Here is an 18,374-nt window from a genome sequence, read left to right as displayed (position 1 = left end):
GAAGTGGGAGGATTGGAAAGAGAAGTTGTTCAGAGTGAGGACCAGTTCAGTCAGTCGAAGGAGGGTGTTAGTGGAAGGGTACTGGTTGGGTTGGCAGGAAAGGAAGAAGCGGAGGGCTTTGAGGCCTTCGTGATGGGGATGGAAGTGTATAGAGACTGGATGTCCATGGTGAAGATAAGGCGTTGGGGGCCGGGGCAGTGAAAATCATGGAGGTGGTGGAGGGCGTGGGTGGTGTCCCGAACGGAGTTGGGGAGTTCTTGGACTAAGGGGGACAGGACCTTGTCGAGATATGCAGAGATGAGTTCGGTGGGGCAGAAGCAGTCTGAGACAATGGGTCGGCCGGGGCAGTTAGGTTTGTGGATTTTGGGGAGGAGGTAGAAACGGGCGATGCGGGGTTGGGGGACGATGAGGTTGGAGGCAGTGGATGGGAGATCCCCTGAGGTGATGAGGTTATGGATGGTCTGGGAGATGATGGTTTGGTGGTGGGAGGTGTAAGGAGAAATACAACTGATGGCATGGCTAAGATTCCTGTAAAGAGGGTACACATTATTAAGTTTCCTTGGCATACAAGTCACATAGATATTGGGCAGAAAGGGTAAATTCTTGATTATGGGAATGAATGAGTAAGTTTTATTTGAGCGCCATTGAGGGTAGGGAAAGAGGAAGAGAGGGTCTGAAAATACCACAGTTGGTCTCATTTTGTTGCAAGGGAATGGCAGCCTGGATCATTCCCCCCACCCCCACCGCTCTGCCCTATTAACCCCACACAAAACAAGCTGTGTGTGGTCATGCTTGAGCACTATTTGTGCAGTGTCAGAATAGCTCCCAGTTCTCTGGCTCTCCATTGGATAGCTGTCTCCTTTCATTAGGCACGCTGATGGCCCAGCCCAGTTCCTGTGCATTGTGTCAAAAACAGCCCTGGAACAAGTTATCATTTGACTTTTTAAAAAAGCATTTTCTACTTGACTTGTTCAGAGATGTTGTGACACACCTTTGGTGCAGGTGGGACTTGAAAACAGGTTTCTTGGCTTAGAGCTAGGATCTTTACCACAGTTCCACAAGAACCCTTATCCAGTGGCTTGTTAACTGCCTCAGTTGATTGGCTATAGCTTTCTAGCGAGTTGATGCAACTTCTAAGAAGGCATTTCCACTAAATTCATGGGAAAGCAGGAGACTTGTCAGGAAGTTGACCTCATACCTTTCCAGTAGAGCCACCTCAAAATCCTATCTCTGCCTCAGGATGAAAATGCACTTCATTGGATCTGCATGGGTGGGTTCACTATTTGAAGTTTGCACTATAGTCTAACTACGGTTGCCATTGATTATTTGCAGTTCTGCCACTTTGCCAATCACCTTCAAGTGCCTGTTGGAAAATAATCATATCGACAGAAGAATTGCGAGATTTGTATTGCCTGTGGGAGCTACAATCAACATGGATGGCACTGCCTTGTATGAAGCTGTAGCAGCAATATTCATAGCACAGGTTAACAACTATGAACTGGACTTTGGACAAATTATTACTGTAAGGTAAATGGAGTTCTCATTTATTTGAGCTAATTGAAATTTTGTAGCTTCCAGTTGTAAAAGACAGTTTGTACCAGCAAAGGTTAACTAATATCATGAGATAGGGACTCTTGTGGTGCAGTGGTAGTGTCCCTACCTCCGAACCAGGAGGCATTGGTTCAAGTCCCACCTGCTGCAGAGGTATATCATAATATTTCTGAACAGATTGATGAGAAAATATCTGTAACAGACTCTTCCTAAGAGGAGCTAACCAGTTTTACTTTCTGGTTATGTGCTGTATCAGTTCTATGTTTGCTCTATGAGAATGTTTCAGTAGCAGTGATGTAAAAACTTACTTTAAATTTGAGCTTGATATCTCACAAGAGACTGTTAGTTATCACAGATGGAATGTAACAAGCTGTCTACTGACATGCTATAAACATATGTTATGAAGATGCAACCATCTTCTGCCTTAGATGTCACATAGGCATCTTTCCTTCTGGTATCAGTAACTTTGTTTCATACAAAAGAGCAGGATTGGTCACAGCAAATCTACCCAACTCATCCCAGCTGGTTCTGACAGAAGCCAACATACACAAGAATTCTCATCAACTGCTCATTGGGGTTTGTATCAATGGGAGCCACTTGCCTTTCAATACATTATCCAGTTTGCCATTAATTTTGCGTTCTGCCTGCTGTTATTAGGCTACAGGGAGCCTTAAACTTGTCTTCATCTAACACAGAAATATACACTTTCTCTTTTTATTTGCAGTATGTTTCACCTGAGGCCAGAGAATTCTTTAGGTTCAGAGTCAATATTGAGCATCATAGGACCAAATACTCTTATTATTGCTGCTCTTTATGAGGTGGAATTTTCCAGGGCTAAATAGAATACGACTGTTTGAGTCTTTTCCCGATGCGGATCATTGCCAATGGATGTATCCAATATTTCTGTTCAGTGTCTGATGTCTTATAACTGAATGGATTGCAAGGCCACTACAGAAAACATTGCAATGTTTTTGGGAATGGAGTCCGAGGTAGGCCACACCAGCTAGGTTATACCAGTAAGGGATGGCAGATTCCATTTTTAATATTAGTTACTCATTGGATTTATAAGGAATCCAATGATTTATATTTTGATTTTGAGTCCATGAATTACTATATATATTGGATCAGTTTCACCATTTCCATAGTAAAATGAAAATCTCCATGGAATTTGAGCCTTCCATCTGTCAGTTAATAGACGTGGAGACAGTTAAAATGACATTGGATTCACCTCCTGATTTAGTGAGTTTCAGTTTTAATTTTCAGATGCTCAGGAGGCTGATAAAATCCTTGAATGATAATGCAGATAGTGTCATGCTGCAATCTTACCCAGAGGACTGTATGGGGAAACCACACCTCTTGTGATATCTTTGCCAGGACAAACCTTTCAGGAAACGGATACAAGAAATCCAGAAAGTTAAGCACTTTGAAAAGTTAACGGTGGTGATGTGGTTAATTGTAGGCCAATGGGAATTGATGTTTCCCTTGGAGCCTTCAGGCATTGCTCCTTCTTGCTTCCCCCTTCTTATCCCATTCAGACCACAGGTTTTCTCTTCATTCCTTTCAGCCATTTACTGCAGCACCATAGACCATTCTCTTAGATCGCCAACAGTAGTCTCCTGCTGTCCAAATCCTCACATTCTCCCACCAGCTGGGAGTAATACCTACTGGCTTCAGATGGGAGTTAGATCTCTAATGTAAAATGAGGCCTGGGAGCTATGGTGTCTACACGAACTCTTAGTACCAACATAACAGCTTGCTGCCCTTCCCCCCCATCCCCCCCGTCCCCCCCGTCCACCTTACCAATCCCAGTCACTCATACAACAGCTAGCACACTCTAGATTCCAAAACCAGTACTAAAATACACAACTTGTTACATTCCTTCGAAAAGGGTGACACTGCCAGAGCACAGCAGGTCAGGCAGTTTCTGAGAAGCAGGGGAGTCAATGTTTCAGGTATAAGCCCTTCATCAGGAATTCCTGAATGCTTCAATATGGATGTTTTTCTGAAATCAAAACAATAAACATGTTTTGGATAGATAACACAATGATGTAAATAGTTAGCTGTAAAGATTGTATTCAGAGATGAGTTCCCTGATTGGGGCTGTTAATCTGGTCCAATCAGGGAGCCCTGGCTGACAAATAAGGACAGGAGTATCAGAGGTTCTCTTCTCTTAGAGTTGGCTCTGAGGGAGCTGGATCAGTGCCAAGGACTCTCCACATATAAGTAAAGAGTGACTTGGTGATGGGATACTGGCCTCTGTGGAGTTACTTCACAAACTTGACAGTGGTGCCCTTGTGGTCAACTAACCTGTTAATAAACAAGGTTTTGGAAAGTAGGCAAAAGTGAGGACTGCAGATGCTGGAAACCAGAGTTTAGATTAGAGTGGTGCTGGAAAAGCACAGCAGGCCAGGCAGCATCCGAGGAGCAGGAAAATCAACATTTCAGGCAAAAGCCCTTCATCAGGAATGCTTTGGAAAGGTTTTGGAAAGTGTCTATCTTCAACTGGAATTATATAGCAGCAACAATTTGATGCCTTCAACTTATTATAATCTTAGTTTTGTTGTGCTGCTAAAGAATATTTAGAGTCTGCAGATCTGAAGAGAACTTATTTAAGAATAATCTTACTGTGACTTCAGCTTGCCGCAAAGCTACGAGAGAGCAAGTTCATGTAGCATTGTATCACTTCCTGTAATAATGTAGGCCATGCCTCAATAGCATATCACACTGTCTGACGTAGCATTTGGACAACACAACTCTGCAGAAATCTTTATGCCAACTGTGCAGAATTGAGTAATCAAGTGTACAAAAAGGAAGTCAATGTTGAAGATGGCATCATTCTTTGTATCACTTACATTTTCTCTGGGCTTTTTCACAGGATTGCAGGAGATGTGGATAAAGTGCCCACTCTCAATCACAAGAGGAGAGTTAGATGCCAAAGCAGCAAAACATTCATTAAAAGTTGGATTTCCACTTTACAGTAATATCTTGTTATTGTTTATTTTTGCAGCATAACAGCCACAGCAGCCAGCATAGGTGCAGCAGGGATTCCACAAGCTGGACTTGTCACCATGGTTATTGTCTTGACATCTGTTGGTCTTCCTACAGATGACATCACTCTAATAATTGCAGTAGACTGGGCACTGTAAGTTGTAAAGCAAAGATTTTTCCTTTTTTTGTTATTTATAAACCTTACAAGAAGTTGTTTCTACCTCGCTGGCTGGTATTTTAACAGAGTGCTAACATTTAGTGGCTTCTTTTTTGAAAGGGATAGATTTCGGACCATGATTAATGTCCTGGGAGATGCTTTGGCAGCTGGAATCATGGCTCATATCTGCCGAAAGAATTTCACTCAGGAAAATGATGAAGTAGGAAAATTATTTTGTTCTCTTTTCAAACTTGGTTTTACTCAACAGATGTGCTTTGTGGCTTATTAACTCTTTTAAAGACTGGACATCTGATGATTGGACATGGAAAATAACTTGTTATGTTCAACCAATAGCACAGTGGCTGTACCTGTTGATTATCTGCTATGACAATAAGTCTTTCAGCAAAAAAAGATGCCAGGTTTGACCTTTGATCTAAATTAATTTATCCCAGGCAAAGCAACCAGGACATCTCTTGAAAAGAGTGTGAATGTGAGGTGAAGACAGAATCAGTTTCAATTAAGACATCCATGTGGACTCATTCTACATTCTCTAAGATTTGCCTTCAAGATTTAACATCTTTTGGCAAGATGCCAGAAGCTAACACCCACAGACCTGCACTTCTTTTAGGGCAGAAAGCAAAACTTCTGAACAGTAATTACAATAATTAAATTATCTTCTCAATGCCCAGAAAATATTAGAACTTTTTAAATACGGTCTCTGACAGTGTTAGTTTATTCTTGCAGAAGTGACTGTTTCTTGCTGTACTTGAATCTTTCCATGCTGAACTTACAATGTATTTGCTTGAGACTAACATGACCATGCTTTTTTTTTGATGTGTACGATATTGCTTTGGTAACTTCTTCAGAAGAAAATATTTCCTCCAAATAGATTTAAGGTGAGGAAAGAAAAACAGCCTGTCATTATTTTGTCGATGTTACCTGGTTAACACCTGACCTGATTTTTATAGAATTGCATTACTAAAGGAAAATCTGGTGGAATGTGGAATGTGTGACCAGTTGACTACTACCAGGTTCCAGCTACTGCTGAGAGTTGAAATCAGTTATTTCAAATCTTTTCCATGTGATAGGATGGGTGACAGCGCCAACCTTATCAAAGAATTAGGCTCTGTGATTCTATTATGTAGCTTTTAATCAAAGATTTTTCATGCACTCCCACAGTTTTCAGCTTCCTCGTGACGGTGACACAAAACCTTATGCCAAAGAAAATCAACAGAAACAATTTAAGTCAATTCCCCTTGGGCCTTACAAAACATTTTAATATTAAAAAAAACATAATTGATCCAACATACTCCTTACAACATCAAGTTTTGAATTGGTCCTTTCTGATTGCTGCATGTCACTAAGTAATTTAATATAGATAACTACAATAATCTGAAAGCACTTAAGAGCCATGGCTTATAATTATCTTAATTATTTTCCTGCTATTTGGATTTTCTTTATTGTGGCCAGAAATCGCAACACGACTCTGTGTGACTCAAACTCTATCGCATCATCACTCAGAGGACAGCTCCAAAAACAAATCTGAAGTCTCCTTGCACTCTTCACCAAATCCAGAAGCTATTTTTCAACTCCACTTTATTTGAGGAAGCAGCTTTTGGTGATCAGCTTGAATATTAAATGTACCTGTAGTAGCAGTATCAGCCCAATGATGTTTTGCTGAAACTGCTTCCTTATAGTGAACAGATTCAATGAGCCTTCTGTTTATACAGTGCACTCCATGCAGACATGTCCTGTTCCATGATCTGCCTGGGCAAACTTCAACTCAGTGTAGAGCTCACTCTAAATCTTACCAGTACCCTTTCTGGTTTGTTGTTGGACTTGTCAGTTATTAGTACTGGCTGGAGAAAAAATTCTGATCACTATTGATAGTGGCCTTTGGAAAATGGAGAAATGATTTACATCATATTTTGTAATTTCCTATCCACAAAATGTATTGATTATGTCCCAAAAGGGATTGCTTGAGATCATGCAATGCTCAATCATTACCTACCTACACAGCAGCTCCTCATATCACTGAAGAGGACACAACATTTGCTTTCGTCTTATGGCTTTTTGTCTCTGCAGTTATATTGAAGTCACTTGACTTTGATTACCAGTAGCAACCTTTTAAATACAGTGAGAAGGAGCGCTGAAACTAATCCTAAACACTTACTATGGTGACCAAAATTAAGGGACAGTCGTCTTTTAAGATATGTTGCCCTGCCAGATTGTAGCTGGATTTAGAATTTCCTTAGGTTTCTCCTAATCAGACACTACATCTTAATTGGCATATAAGTGCAGTTTCTGGTGATCTTTTGCCATCATTATGGTGGCCCATTAGTAATAATTGTACGTGTGTTATGTTTGAACTTCAATCATTCTAACACTCCATGATGTAGCATTTTGCTGAAGTTTATGATGTGAAGGCTATGTTATACTTCCTAACTAATAGAGAATGATGCAAAGGGCCATCCAGAGATTTCACTAGATGGAAATTAAACCTTCTAACTTTGTATTTATGCCTGAGTGTTCAGGGGTTTGGTCAGGGGAACGGCAAGGCGATGTGAAGGGGGCAGTGAGTGGGTTGCCAGGGGAATGCAGAATGCATTTCTGAAGATAACGGGGTGTGGAAGGAGAGGCAATAATGGTGGTTGCAACACAATGATGTCTGTGGAGTCTTCTGGTTCCTCCGTGTTGGCAACAGGGGTGCATTTCAAACATAAGAAACAATTCCAAGTTTCCAAGTGGGGAGCAGCCCTCACAGAAATAATATTGTGAGAAATAAGGTGAGATTTTTGATCCATTGATTCTAATAGATGCAAAATCACTGCTACATGCATGTGATTTCTCACAATGCATCATCTGCAGCCACTGCCATGAAATGCTAGAAGCATTGTGGAATTGACTCCACAAATTAGAAGCCTTCATAAAGCATTGTATGGGGATATTGATGAATTCTAATTCTGCTTTTCAGTCCAAATATGTCACCAAAAAATACAGAAGGTATTGCTACTGCATGACTGCATCACCTAATGAATGAATTAGTGAGAATGAAAAATGTGCCCCGAAAATTAAAAAGTAACCTCGATAGAACTGTCAAGGAGAGCCCTGGTGTGTAGGCTATGTGGAACTGAGATACTTATTACAGTGTATCATTCTATTGCACTCAACTGGGAATGGGTGTGCTCCTAGCACAGAACATTCACATACTTGTGGCTGGATCAGAGTCTATTAGGGCATTTTGCATATTGACAATTTTGAAAAGTATGTGTTCTAGTGAGAGGAATCACTGTAGTCTAAACATTTGGGTGGGGGAGATAAAGACATGAACAGTCAAGGCTGTCAACCATGGCTGCTCTGGGGAGTTTGATGTGTATCCCTTGCCACTTTCTCTGTTTTATCTGTAAGGAGATGATAGTCAGTGAACCAGATGCCATGCCTTTTTGCTGAAATAAAACTAGCTGAGTTTATCAGGTCAATTTCACCTTTGCACCTGGAGCAGGAGACTGAAAGAGAAAAGTACAATCAATATTACAAGTTCATGCTATATAATATGCCCCTCAGATATAGTAACTGACTGAATTCACACTGTTTTGGATTTCTTGAAATGCTATCCATTATCCTTACCTTCCATAGAACCTGTTTGATTCAATACTTGGGACACAGGAGTAAATTTACATCGTCACTAGGTGATCATGCAGGAGACTGGGTCAGTTGTCTTGCTTTTCTGCCTAATTATATCAATGGAATTTAAACCATATGGTTCAGTAATAGATGAGTAATCCACTGCATTGGGCAACTGCCCATGAAACGAAAATTAGAACTTACACTGATAATTTTGAAACTTATCATCTTAACTGTATTGCCAATACTAATTAATCATTGCGTCAGTAATTGCCAATTTATCAAATTGTTCAGCAACAGTGAGTGATCTATCTAATCACCTCATTATTTTATCTTATTTAGGTTCCACTGATTGGTGAAACAAAACCTATAAGCATTAATCCAATCATGGCCTATCAGAGAAATGGATGCACGAATGATGCTAACAAGTCAAACAAACAAATCTATGCTATTACCCCAGAGGGATCCCATAATGTACAAATAGAGTTGGGTCTCGGCACCAAAAAGGATCACTGTACCATTGAAATAGATGAGTTAGAGACCAAAGTATAGTGACGCAAATGTATATTCAACAAGAGTATTTCATGCCATATTGGTAAAATGTATGACTACCTCAGAGCTGGAAATGTTATATATTCATGAGAAGTTAAAAAGTAGAACTGATGGATGGTAGTGCTGGAGATGCGCAGTTAATGTGTATCAATGTGACCTATTCATGCTTTGTCTCTTTTCATAAATATCACATGATTTTTGTCTATTTGGTTTTTCTTGAATTTACAATGGAATAATTTAGAGGGTACATTCTTATATTTATTTCACCTGCTAAAATAAGAGGTAGCAAATTAAACTTATCTGATTTTAGCATTTTCTATCTTTCCTGATTCCTTTCTCCCATTCCCTAATGGGTTGTCTCCATTCTAGGGAGTTCAGGAAGCAGGTACATGTTGTTCTAATTCTATGAAGAGGCAAAAAAGAAGAAATTTCAATAATTATCTAGGAACTTCCCTGGGGCTCTTGTAGTGCAGTGGTAAATAAAGTCCCTACCTCTGAACTAGAAAGTCTGCATTCAAGTCCTACCTACTCCAAAGCTATATCAGAAACCTTCTGAACCGATTAATTTAAAAATGTCTTTCCTTCCATAAAGTACAATCTCCAATGTTAGAATCTGGATGCATTACTGAATGAAATGATGATTGTCAAGTGAGATAAAGCCCTGAAAAAATTCACCCTCTAAATCTCTAAGTCATGGCTGGTTAGAAGGCCAAAGACTTGACTTCTCACACACACACACACACACACGCACGCGCGTGCACACACACACACATTCCAGCTCTTCATGCTCCAAGAATGGTTAACTGAAGAATCTTGGCAGCTAACACTTTATGTAAATTGTTGAAGTTCCATAGCTCCATTCTGGGTCGACATGTTTTACAAATACTAATCTTCATTCCTGGAAGCTGCACATTTAAGCTCTTGAGAGCCAAAGTTAACTTAATAGCATCATGCTCGTATGTATTTATTCAAAATCTCTTCTAAGCACTTACAGCCCCAAATCCTGATGCACGACAACTTCTCTTCCAAGGACTTCAGCTGTACCTATTTAATCTGATAGTTTTAAAGGAGAGAGCTAAAAGGGGAGTAGGAAAGAAGGCAAAAATCACATTTCAAAAGCCTGTTTATTGTAGAGGAAAAGTAAAATCAAGCTAACTAAACAGTTACCTAGTTTTACATCCTTAGAAGGAATGAGGAAGAGAAGCTTGATGGAAGTTTTAAAGATAAATGTTAGAAAACTAGATAAACTTAATCTTACACTAAACACACTGGATCAGTTGTTTTCTCAGCATTAGGTTTTGCAGGTCCTAGCAATTAGTTTTGTGCTGTATTCAATTGTCTAGAATGATTTAATATCCTGCCTAAGTTCATTTTAAATAAGTTTCTCTAATCATTTTTTCTGCCAAGTGGCAGTTCTGCTTCACTGGGACAGTCTTTCTATTGCAGAATTATGCTGACCTACAACAATAAAGGATTGAAATAATGACGTAGAAATGTCAGAATTGGAGGGCATCAACAATGTATTGTTTTCAATGATTCAGGGCATAATACTTTGAATGGGCTGGCAGGTTTTAATCAGCTAATGGTCCAGTAATCACCTAATGGCTCTTTCATTGTTTTATGAATTTTAATGTCATATTTCTTGTACTGTTTTTATGAAATAGTTTCACTGTACATAGCTTAAATGCATTGCCATTTAATATTATCTGAATCTGAAGCAGATTATATGCTGCTTATTATTAGAGAAATTTAGATTTTATTACCACTTAGACGTGGAATATTTTATGTCAGCTAAAACACAACAAATGTCATGTATAAAATTACTTAGTGCATCAAATGGAGATAGTATTTTCGTGAAAGAATATCTGACGATGTCTCTTTCAGCATTTTTTCCAATATCAGTCCATTGAAAGCAATTAATTCTCAAATGCTATATGACTCATTGTTTTAAGCTTATTTACCAGAAGGACAAAACTACAAGTAATCTGCCATTATTGTTGCCATTATATTTTTCCTGATTTTATTTTTTGAGTGACAATAAATTATGCTGTTTTTAAAGTTGTGTACTTTCTGTGATCAGTCCTGTTGCCTATGAGATGTGGCAGATGGAGTTTAATTTAGATAAATACGAGTTGATAAAACAACTAAGGGCAGGACTTATACAGTTTATTATAGGGCCCTGGGGAGTACTGTCAAACAGAGAGACGTAGGGGTTCACGTATGCAGTTTATTGAAAGTTGCATAGGAGGTAGACAGGTTGGTTAAGGTGGCATTTAGCACAATTGCCTTCATTGCTCAGACCATTGAGTATAGGAGTTGGGACTCATGTTGAGGTTGAACAGGATGTTGCTGAGGCCACTTTTGGAGTACTGTGTACAGTTCTGGTAGCTGTGCTATAGGAAGGATATTATTAAATTGGAGAGAGTTCAGAAAAGATTTACCAGGATGTTACTGGGATTGGAACATTTGAGTTACAAGGAGAGGCTGGATGGGCTGGGCCATCTTTCTCTGCAGCATAGGAAGTTGAGGGGTGACACTATAGAGACTTTTAAAATCACGAGGGGCACAGATAAGGTGAATAGCAAAGGTCTTTTCCCAGAGTGGGGAGTTCAAAACTAGAGAGCATATTTTTAAGGCAAGAGGAGAAAGACTTTAAAAGGGACTGAGGCAACTTTTCACACCGTGTGGAATGAATTGCCTGAGGAAGTAGTAAATATAGGTACAGTTATACCATTTAAAAGACATTTGGACAGGTACATGAATAGAAAAGGTTTATAGGGATATGGGTCAAACACAGGCAAATGGGGCTAGTTTAGTCTGGGAAACTTGTTTTGCATGGACTGAAGGGTCTGATTGCGTGCTGTATGACTCCATGACTCTACGTCAGGCTATCAGTGATTGATAAACATGAAGATGAGACTTTATGGACCTGCTATTGTTGTCATATTTTCTGATGACCTCTACTGGCAAATCTATTTTGCACTTAAATAGTCAGTACATTAATTCCTTCCATTCTCCCCAATAATGACCATTGGTACCTATTTTTAAAATGTGAAATAAGAAAGAAACACTTAGCTGAATTTTCACAACATAAATGTCATATATGTCCATGGCATCTGTGCCAGCATTGTGTTCTTTATCTACATCCAAAGCAGAGGCATCTCAATACCATGGGGAGAAAGTGAAGATTGCAGATACTGGAGATCAGAGCCAAGAGTGTGGTGCTGGAAAAGCACAGAAAGTCAGCCAGCATCCGGGTAGCTGGAGAAATTATTTTTCGGACATAAGCCCTTCATCAGTATCTCAATACCATGGATTTATTAAAAGATGTTAACTTCAAAATTCACCCCTGTAGTTTCAATGTTAGTGGTTTCACTTTTGTGCCAAAATAACATTACTGTCAAGTGAACACATTGTACAGTATTTGTAATGAGATTCAAACATATAGACAAGACCAAAGATTATGAAGCAGATATTATTTATTTAATTGGCATCATTATAAACAGCTAAGGAAATTAATGATAAACAAGGAACTATTTACATAATCTACTTGGAATGACCATGTGGGTTATATTGGACTGAAAATGAGGCATCCATGTACATCTGTGGGCCATGAGCATCAGATTTGGACCCAGGCACAATTTATAACCTCATGGTCTGTCATAACTCCCAACTCTACCATTACCATCAATTAAGGGTATCAACATTGGTCCAAGCAATAGTGCAGGAGAGCAAGCCGCGAACAGCACCAGGCATACCTAAAAATGAGGTGCCAACCTAGTGAAGCTATACATCAGGACTACTTGTATACTAAATAGCGTAAGCAGCAAGTGATAGACAGAGTGAGTGATTCCATAACCAATGGATCAAATCTAAGCTCTGAAATCATGTCACATCCAATTGTGAATTGTAGTGAGCATACAAAAGGAAAAGGCTTCACCAATATCCCCATCCTCAGAGGTGAGGGAGTCCAGTATATCCGTGCAAAAGATAAGGTTGAAGGATTTACAACAATGTACATGAACTGACCCTTGTCATCTTGAAGCCACTTCTCTGCAATGGCCATCAAATTATATTTACTTATAGCAATGTGTGCTATAATTTTTTTGCTTTGTTATGAAAGCTATGCATATTCAGATGAAGAGCCTTTAGTTTTTATCTTTATGTTATCTTTGTAACATCTAGTCTTGAGATTTGGTGTATTCTAGTCGTGTTTTTTCTCTTTGCTGCTTTCTGCTGTACTCTGACCGACATTCCCCATTTTACCACTATACTCTCTTACCTTGTCTCCACTCTCTCATGGAGCATGTCTTTCCACAAGTGATACAGTGCCCCCACTATTAATTTAAAACGCTCTCTCATTCCCTAGTTATGAGGTTTGCAAGTGCAGTTATGCAGGCTTTAGAAAAACATCCCATAAGCCTGTAGAGTTGACAGGACATGATATTAGTAAGCATGTAATGCTGGTTTGAAGACAACATTGCAATTTCAGGCATCAATGCTCCATTTAATGTCTCCTTTGCACAGCTGAATTTGTATTCAGCAGCAAGAAGGATGTGCAGCTTGTAATTAAAGGGATCATCAACAAGCATACGTTTAGTTGCTGACTAATTTTTCCTGGCTCTTAACAGTTTGTAGAAATACTTTGTGATTTGCAACCTTCTGGTGATATTAACAGGAGTGGTGCTGCACGTGAAAAAGGATTCATGTTGGACTTAGTTTCAGAAATGGGAACTGTAGTAACAATGCTCCTTGGCCTATGACATGTCAGGATAAGCAGAAGGGCAGCAGAGAAGATGATAGGGTGCCCACATGGAGAGGAGGTAAAGGAAGAAGTCTCTCAGTCAGAGACCCAGTCACCCAGGGTTTTCTGGAGGTATGCGTCCTACCTCAAATTAAACCAGAACTATTGTGCACAGACTCCTTTTTCTGAAAGAGCTGCTCACTGAAATCTGCCACCTTTTGCATGCCAACTTTTACAGGATGGCAAGGACAGTGCTGCCAATGTCTGAAGGCTACTGTGATCCCCAATTCTTTTCTCATATCTCAGGATCCTTCCAAGCTAGAGAGAGCTATAGATCTGTAACTAGAGATCTGCATCATCTTCCTATTGGCAGTGCACTGCTAAATAAGGGAAGTGACTGATGCTCAGTACAGTAGGAGAGACAAGTTCAATGTCCTTTTTTCTGACTGGAGAGAAGAATGGAGAAGGTCCATGACTTTGCCAGGTTAGTGGATGATACCATGGTGTCAGAAATTGGGGTGCTGCATCTCAATGCTGACATGTACTGTAAATATCAAATGTTCCACTTGCTGAATGTACAGTATTGTGTGATCAGCATATCATGTGGTGAATGCCTATTATAATAGCCATTGACATAATGCATTTATTTTGTACTATTCTGCAGATTCCTCAGTACTTGAGTGATTGATTCAAACCAGCACTGGACATCAATGATTATTCATTGATTAGTTGGCTCGTGATTCTGGTGTACAATCCAAACACTATGATGCTGCTACCTGATGTATTCGCAGGACAGGGCATTACCTTGTTCAAGCAACCGTTCCTCTGCTTGGACTGCTCCAAGAAATCAGTATACTATTTGCCATTATGCAGCCCTGCTTTATTGTGATTTGTCACAATAGTGTAGCCCTTGGTATCAGAGATGTAATGAACTGCTGAGGAGCAAGGACAGGAGGGATGGAGGAGCTAAGCAAAAAGTCAATTTTCCATCTTCACTGTCTGCCATTGCTTCATATGGTTCCACTGAAAACAAACCAAACTCTACACAGTCATAAACCTTCCCTTCCCTCTGCCACTGGCCATCTTATCCTTTTGGCTACAATGCTAAAGTTAAAAAACTCCACAGAACAATCATTCTAATCTAATAAACCAGCAAATATTCCATTCAAAGCTCAATTAATCGGATATATTTATTTATGTTTGTCCTTTGAGTTTTCCTTGCAATTGCCTTTGTCATGCTTAGAGCTACCTCAGATTCCAAAGCGAGTTTGGTGTCACTTCAACACACCATCCTGTACCCTGGCCAACATCTCTGTCTCCAGCTTGCCGCAGTGCTCCAGCGAAGCTCAGTGCAAACTAGAAGAACAGGACCTCATTTTCCACTTGGGAACTCAACAGCCTTCTGAACTCAATATCCAGCTCAATGATTTTAAGGCCTGAGTTCTCCCATGTCCTTACCCAACCCCACACGCCAAGCCTTGTCATTGCATAGTCTGCTGTTACACACAACCTGTTGTTAGCCACTAACAGTTTCCATTAACAGCTATTCATCCTCCAAGCCAGATTGTTTTCTACTGTTTTGTCTGCCCAATCGTTCATCTCTCTCTTTGGGCTTTATCTCACTTATCGTTTACACATTACCTTCTGCATATAAACCAACATTTTCCTAGCAACCATCTCTTCTGAGGAAGGAACAAAAATGGAAGTTGCTTGAAAAGCTCAGCAGGTCTGGAGCATCTGTGAAGAAAAATCAGAGTTAACATTTCAGGTCCAGTGGCCCTTCCTCAATTTTTCCAACAATTTCTGGTTTCGTTCCTGATTTACAACATCTGCAGATGTTTCAGTTTTTTGTGCTGCTTTTTCCTGGGGATGATTGCAGATGGACTTTGCAGGAGGCATTAGAATGGTCTTAATGGAGCAGAGTTAGATGACATCGCAGAGTCATAGAGATATACAGGATGTACAACATGGAAACAAACCGTTTGGTCCAACTCATCCATGCTGACCAGATGTCCTAACTCAATCTAGCCCCATTTGCCAGCATTTGGCCACATCCTCAATAATGGAAACTGACGTCTGGGCTGGTGGGAGGCAGTGGTGGGAGAATGAATACTACCATCATGAGAGAGTACAATAGGTTCAAGATGCATGCACTCACTGCAATTCTGTCAGGCCACTGCTCAGTAATTCTAATAATCTGTTGGAATGTAAACTGATTAATCGTTGGGTTGCAGAGAGATTCTGCAAAACTCTGAGCACAGGTATCCCTGCAGGCATGGTAGGTGAAGTCTATGCTCCAATGGCAATAAATAGAGATCTCATGATCTTAGTCTGAGTTTCTATTGCAGCACTCAGACTCAGATGGTCTCTGCTTGTGTGGAACTGGAAGCTGACAACTGGGCAGTGTCTTAGTTAGATCTGTAAGTCTTCCTATGGATTGGCCACCATTTCCGGGCAGAAAAAGATGGACTCAGAGCTCTGCAGAAAACCTGTTGGGAGACTCCTCTGTGCACCTTGACACTCCTGGTAGGCTTGTCATTACGTCAGGCATTTTATTGGGATGCCCATCAGACCATACCTGTATGCCATCTGATTCATGTCCTCATCTGAGGCTCCTACAACTGAATCTTTATGCAATTTCACCCTCTGGTCAGCTGGCACCTCTACCAGCGTTTTCCACATTCCCTGGTTGCATATAACATCCCAAAAGAACATGTGACTGCAAGTGCAAGATCAAGTGATGGTGTTACGCAACTGCCAGTGTCAGTTCATACTCTGAAACAGTCATTGACCAGATCAATCTTGGGGTAACTTAAGGAAGAAATTTACAAGGGTACGGTTAGGTTGTGGTGAGAGAAGGGGAGTGGGGAGAGTATTGGTACATGCTGACACTATCAGTATTAATAGATACAGTGCAGGTATCCACTCTGATAGAGGGAGTTAGATGAGATAAAGTGGATTTGATAGGAATAAACCACCATTATCTCTGGTTTCAGCCCTGGTTCTGTGAGACCCTGAGTCATGAACACTCTAGTGCTTGTCAATACCCTCTCCGCAGTGAAGGGGAGTTAATCTAACAATGTCTGTCCCCTATTGGTTAGGTTTCCCCACCTGTCACTATGTGCCACCTTGTCCTACATGAGTGAGGGAAGTGTCTCAGTGAGTGTGCAATATGACTGTCGTAGTTGAAAAGCTCACATTGTGCCGAATTTGAGAGCCATGGATGAGAAGCTTATAAAACACAAAATAGTTGAGGGTTGTTACAAAAATGAAACTTCTCCTCGCTCCAATAAAAATGCAGTACACCAGAATCAAAAAAGGAGCCAGTTACTTCCTTGAGTGAAAGGAAGAACAATTTTATTATTTGCTAGCCTAAATAAAAATAATAAAGATGTAATAACAAAATACACTCAAACCATAGGTGTAACATTTAGAAGTTGAACGTTATAAAATATACAGTTTAAAGTGCTTAGAGTCGCTTTGAGTTGTTAGCTTTTAACCTGAGACCATGGTTGATTCAGGATAACTTGAACTAGCAACCATTTGGAAGATTGCAGATTTCTTTGAAATCTCAGTGATTGGATGTTCTTGTAATTTGTTTTTTTCACTAGACTTTTGTCTTTTACGAGACACTGCGAATGCAAGATTTATCAAGTTTGCTCCAGTTGCAAATCCATCCTTCTCTCTGCTTCACTGACAAGGTGCTGCTTGAAATACAGCTCAATTGTGTTTTCCTATGTTTGTGTTCATTGTTTTCTAAACTGTATGATTTGGAGGTAACACTTTAAGGTGTGAGAAGAGAGATTGAAAAGAAACATGAGGGGCAAATTTTTACACAGAGAGTAGTTAGCATGTGGAATGAATATCCTGAGACAGTGGTGGATGTGGGCACAATTACAATGTTTAAAAGACATTTGAACAAGTACATTAATAGGAAAGGTTTGGAGGAACAGAGGTCAGGAGCAGGCAGGTGGGACTAGCTTAGTTTGGGATTATGTTCAGCATGGGTTTTATTGAAATCTGTCTCTTGATTAAAGATATAAAAGGGACAACTTTTTCATACAGAGGGTGGTGCATGTATGGAATGAACTGCCAGAGGAAGTGGTGGAGGTTGGTACAATTACAGCATTTCAAAGGCATCTGGATGGGTATATGAATAGGAAGGGTTTAGAGGGCTCTGGCCCAACTTCTGGCAAATGGGACTAGATTAGGTTAAGATATCTGGTTGGCATGTATGAATAGGAAGGGTTTAGAGGGCTCTGGCCCAACTTCTGGCAAATGGGACTAGATTGGGCTAAGATATCTGGTTGGCATGGACGAGTTGGACCAAAGGGTCTGTTTCTGTGCTGAACATCTCTGTGACTCTATGACTGGTTGGACTGAAGGGTCTGTTTCTGTGCTGTATCACTCTATAACTCTATGACTGTGTCAGTCAAACTGGAAGATACAGCTAAATTCACTGACCTTTGACTATTTATGGAGATCATTAAATGGTTCCGTATTGCTCCCATGTTAACTGAATGCCAACTTATGACAGTAATGCTTCAATTGACCATTCTATGCACTCCATGCTATACCAACATATCTGGTATCCACCATAGGCAGACTTCCGGGGCCATGCAGAGATGAAATAAAGTTCTCCATGTCTATTACTGACTTCACGACAATTATAACTGCTCTAAAACCTTGTAACTCACACATTGCAGAGTAAGGTCATTGCTCCAGCAAGAATTAGGTATGTTTGGACTTAGCAAAAGT

At 40.1% G+C, this 18,374-nt stretch overlaps 1 protein-coding gene across 1 annotated transcript in view; it reads left to right on the top strand.

The window, feature by feature from the left end:
* The window catches only part of slc1a7a (solute carrier family 1 member 7a), a 72,960-nt gene extending 62,050 nt beyond the window's left edge, over positions 1–10,910 (top strand). Inside the window, exons 8-11 of the mRNA XM_043699315.1 lie at positions 1,333–1,527; positions 4,559–4,693; positions 4,817–4,916; positions 8,663–10,910. Coding sequence (XP_043555250.1) covers positions 1,333–1,527; positions 4,559–4,693; positions 4,817–4,916; positions 8,663–8,872 — 640 coding nt within the window. The 3' untranslated portion in view covers positions 8,873–10,910. The remainder of the gene's footprint in view (positions 1–1,332; positions 1,528–4,558; positions 4,694–4,816; positions 4,917–8,662) is intronic.
* The last annotated feature ends 7,464 nt before the right edge of the window (positions 10,911–18,374 follow it).

The sequence above is a fragment of the Chiloscyllium plagiosum genome, chromosome 11 (assembly GCF_004010195.1).
Source record: "Chiloscyllium plagiosum isolate BGI_BamShark_2017 chromosome 11, ASM401019v2, whole genome shotgun sequence".
NCBI lineage: Eukaryota > Metazoa > Chordata > Chondrichthyes > Orectolobiformes > Hemiscylliidae > Chiloscyllium > Chiloscyllium plagiosum.
This window is presented reverse-complemented; position numbering and strand designations above follow the sequence as displayed.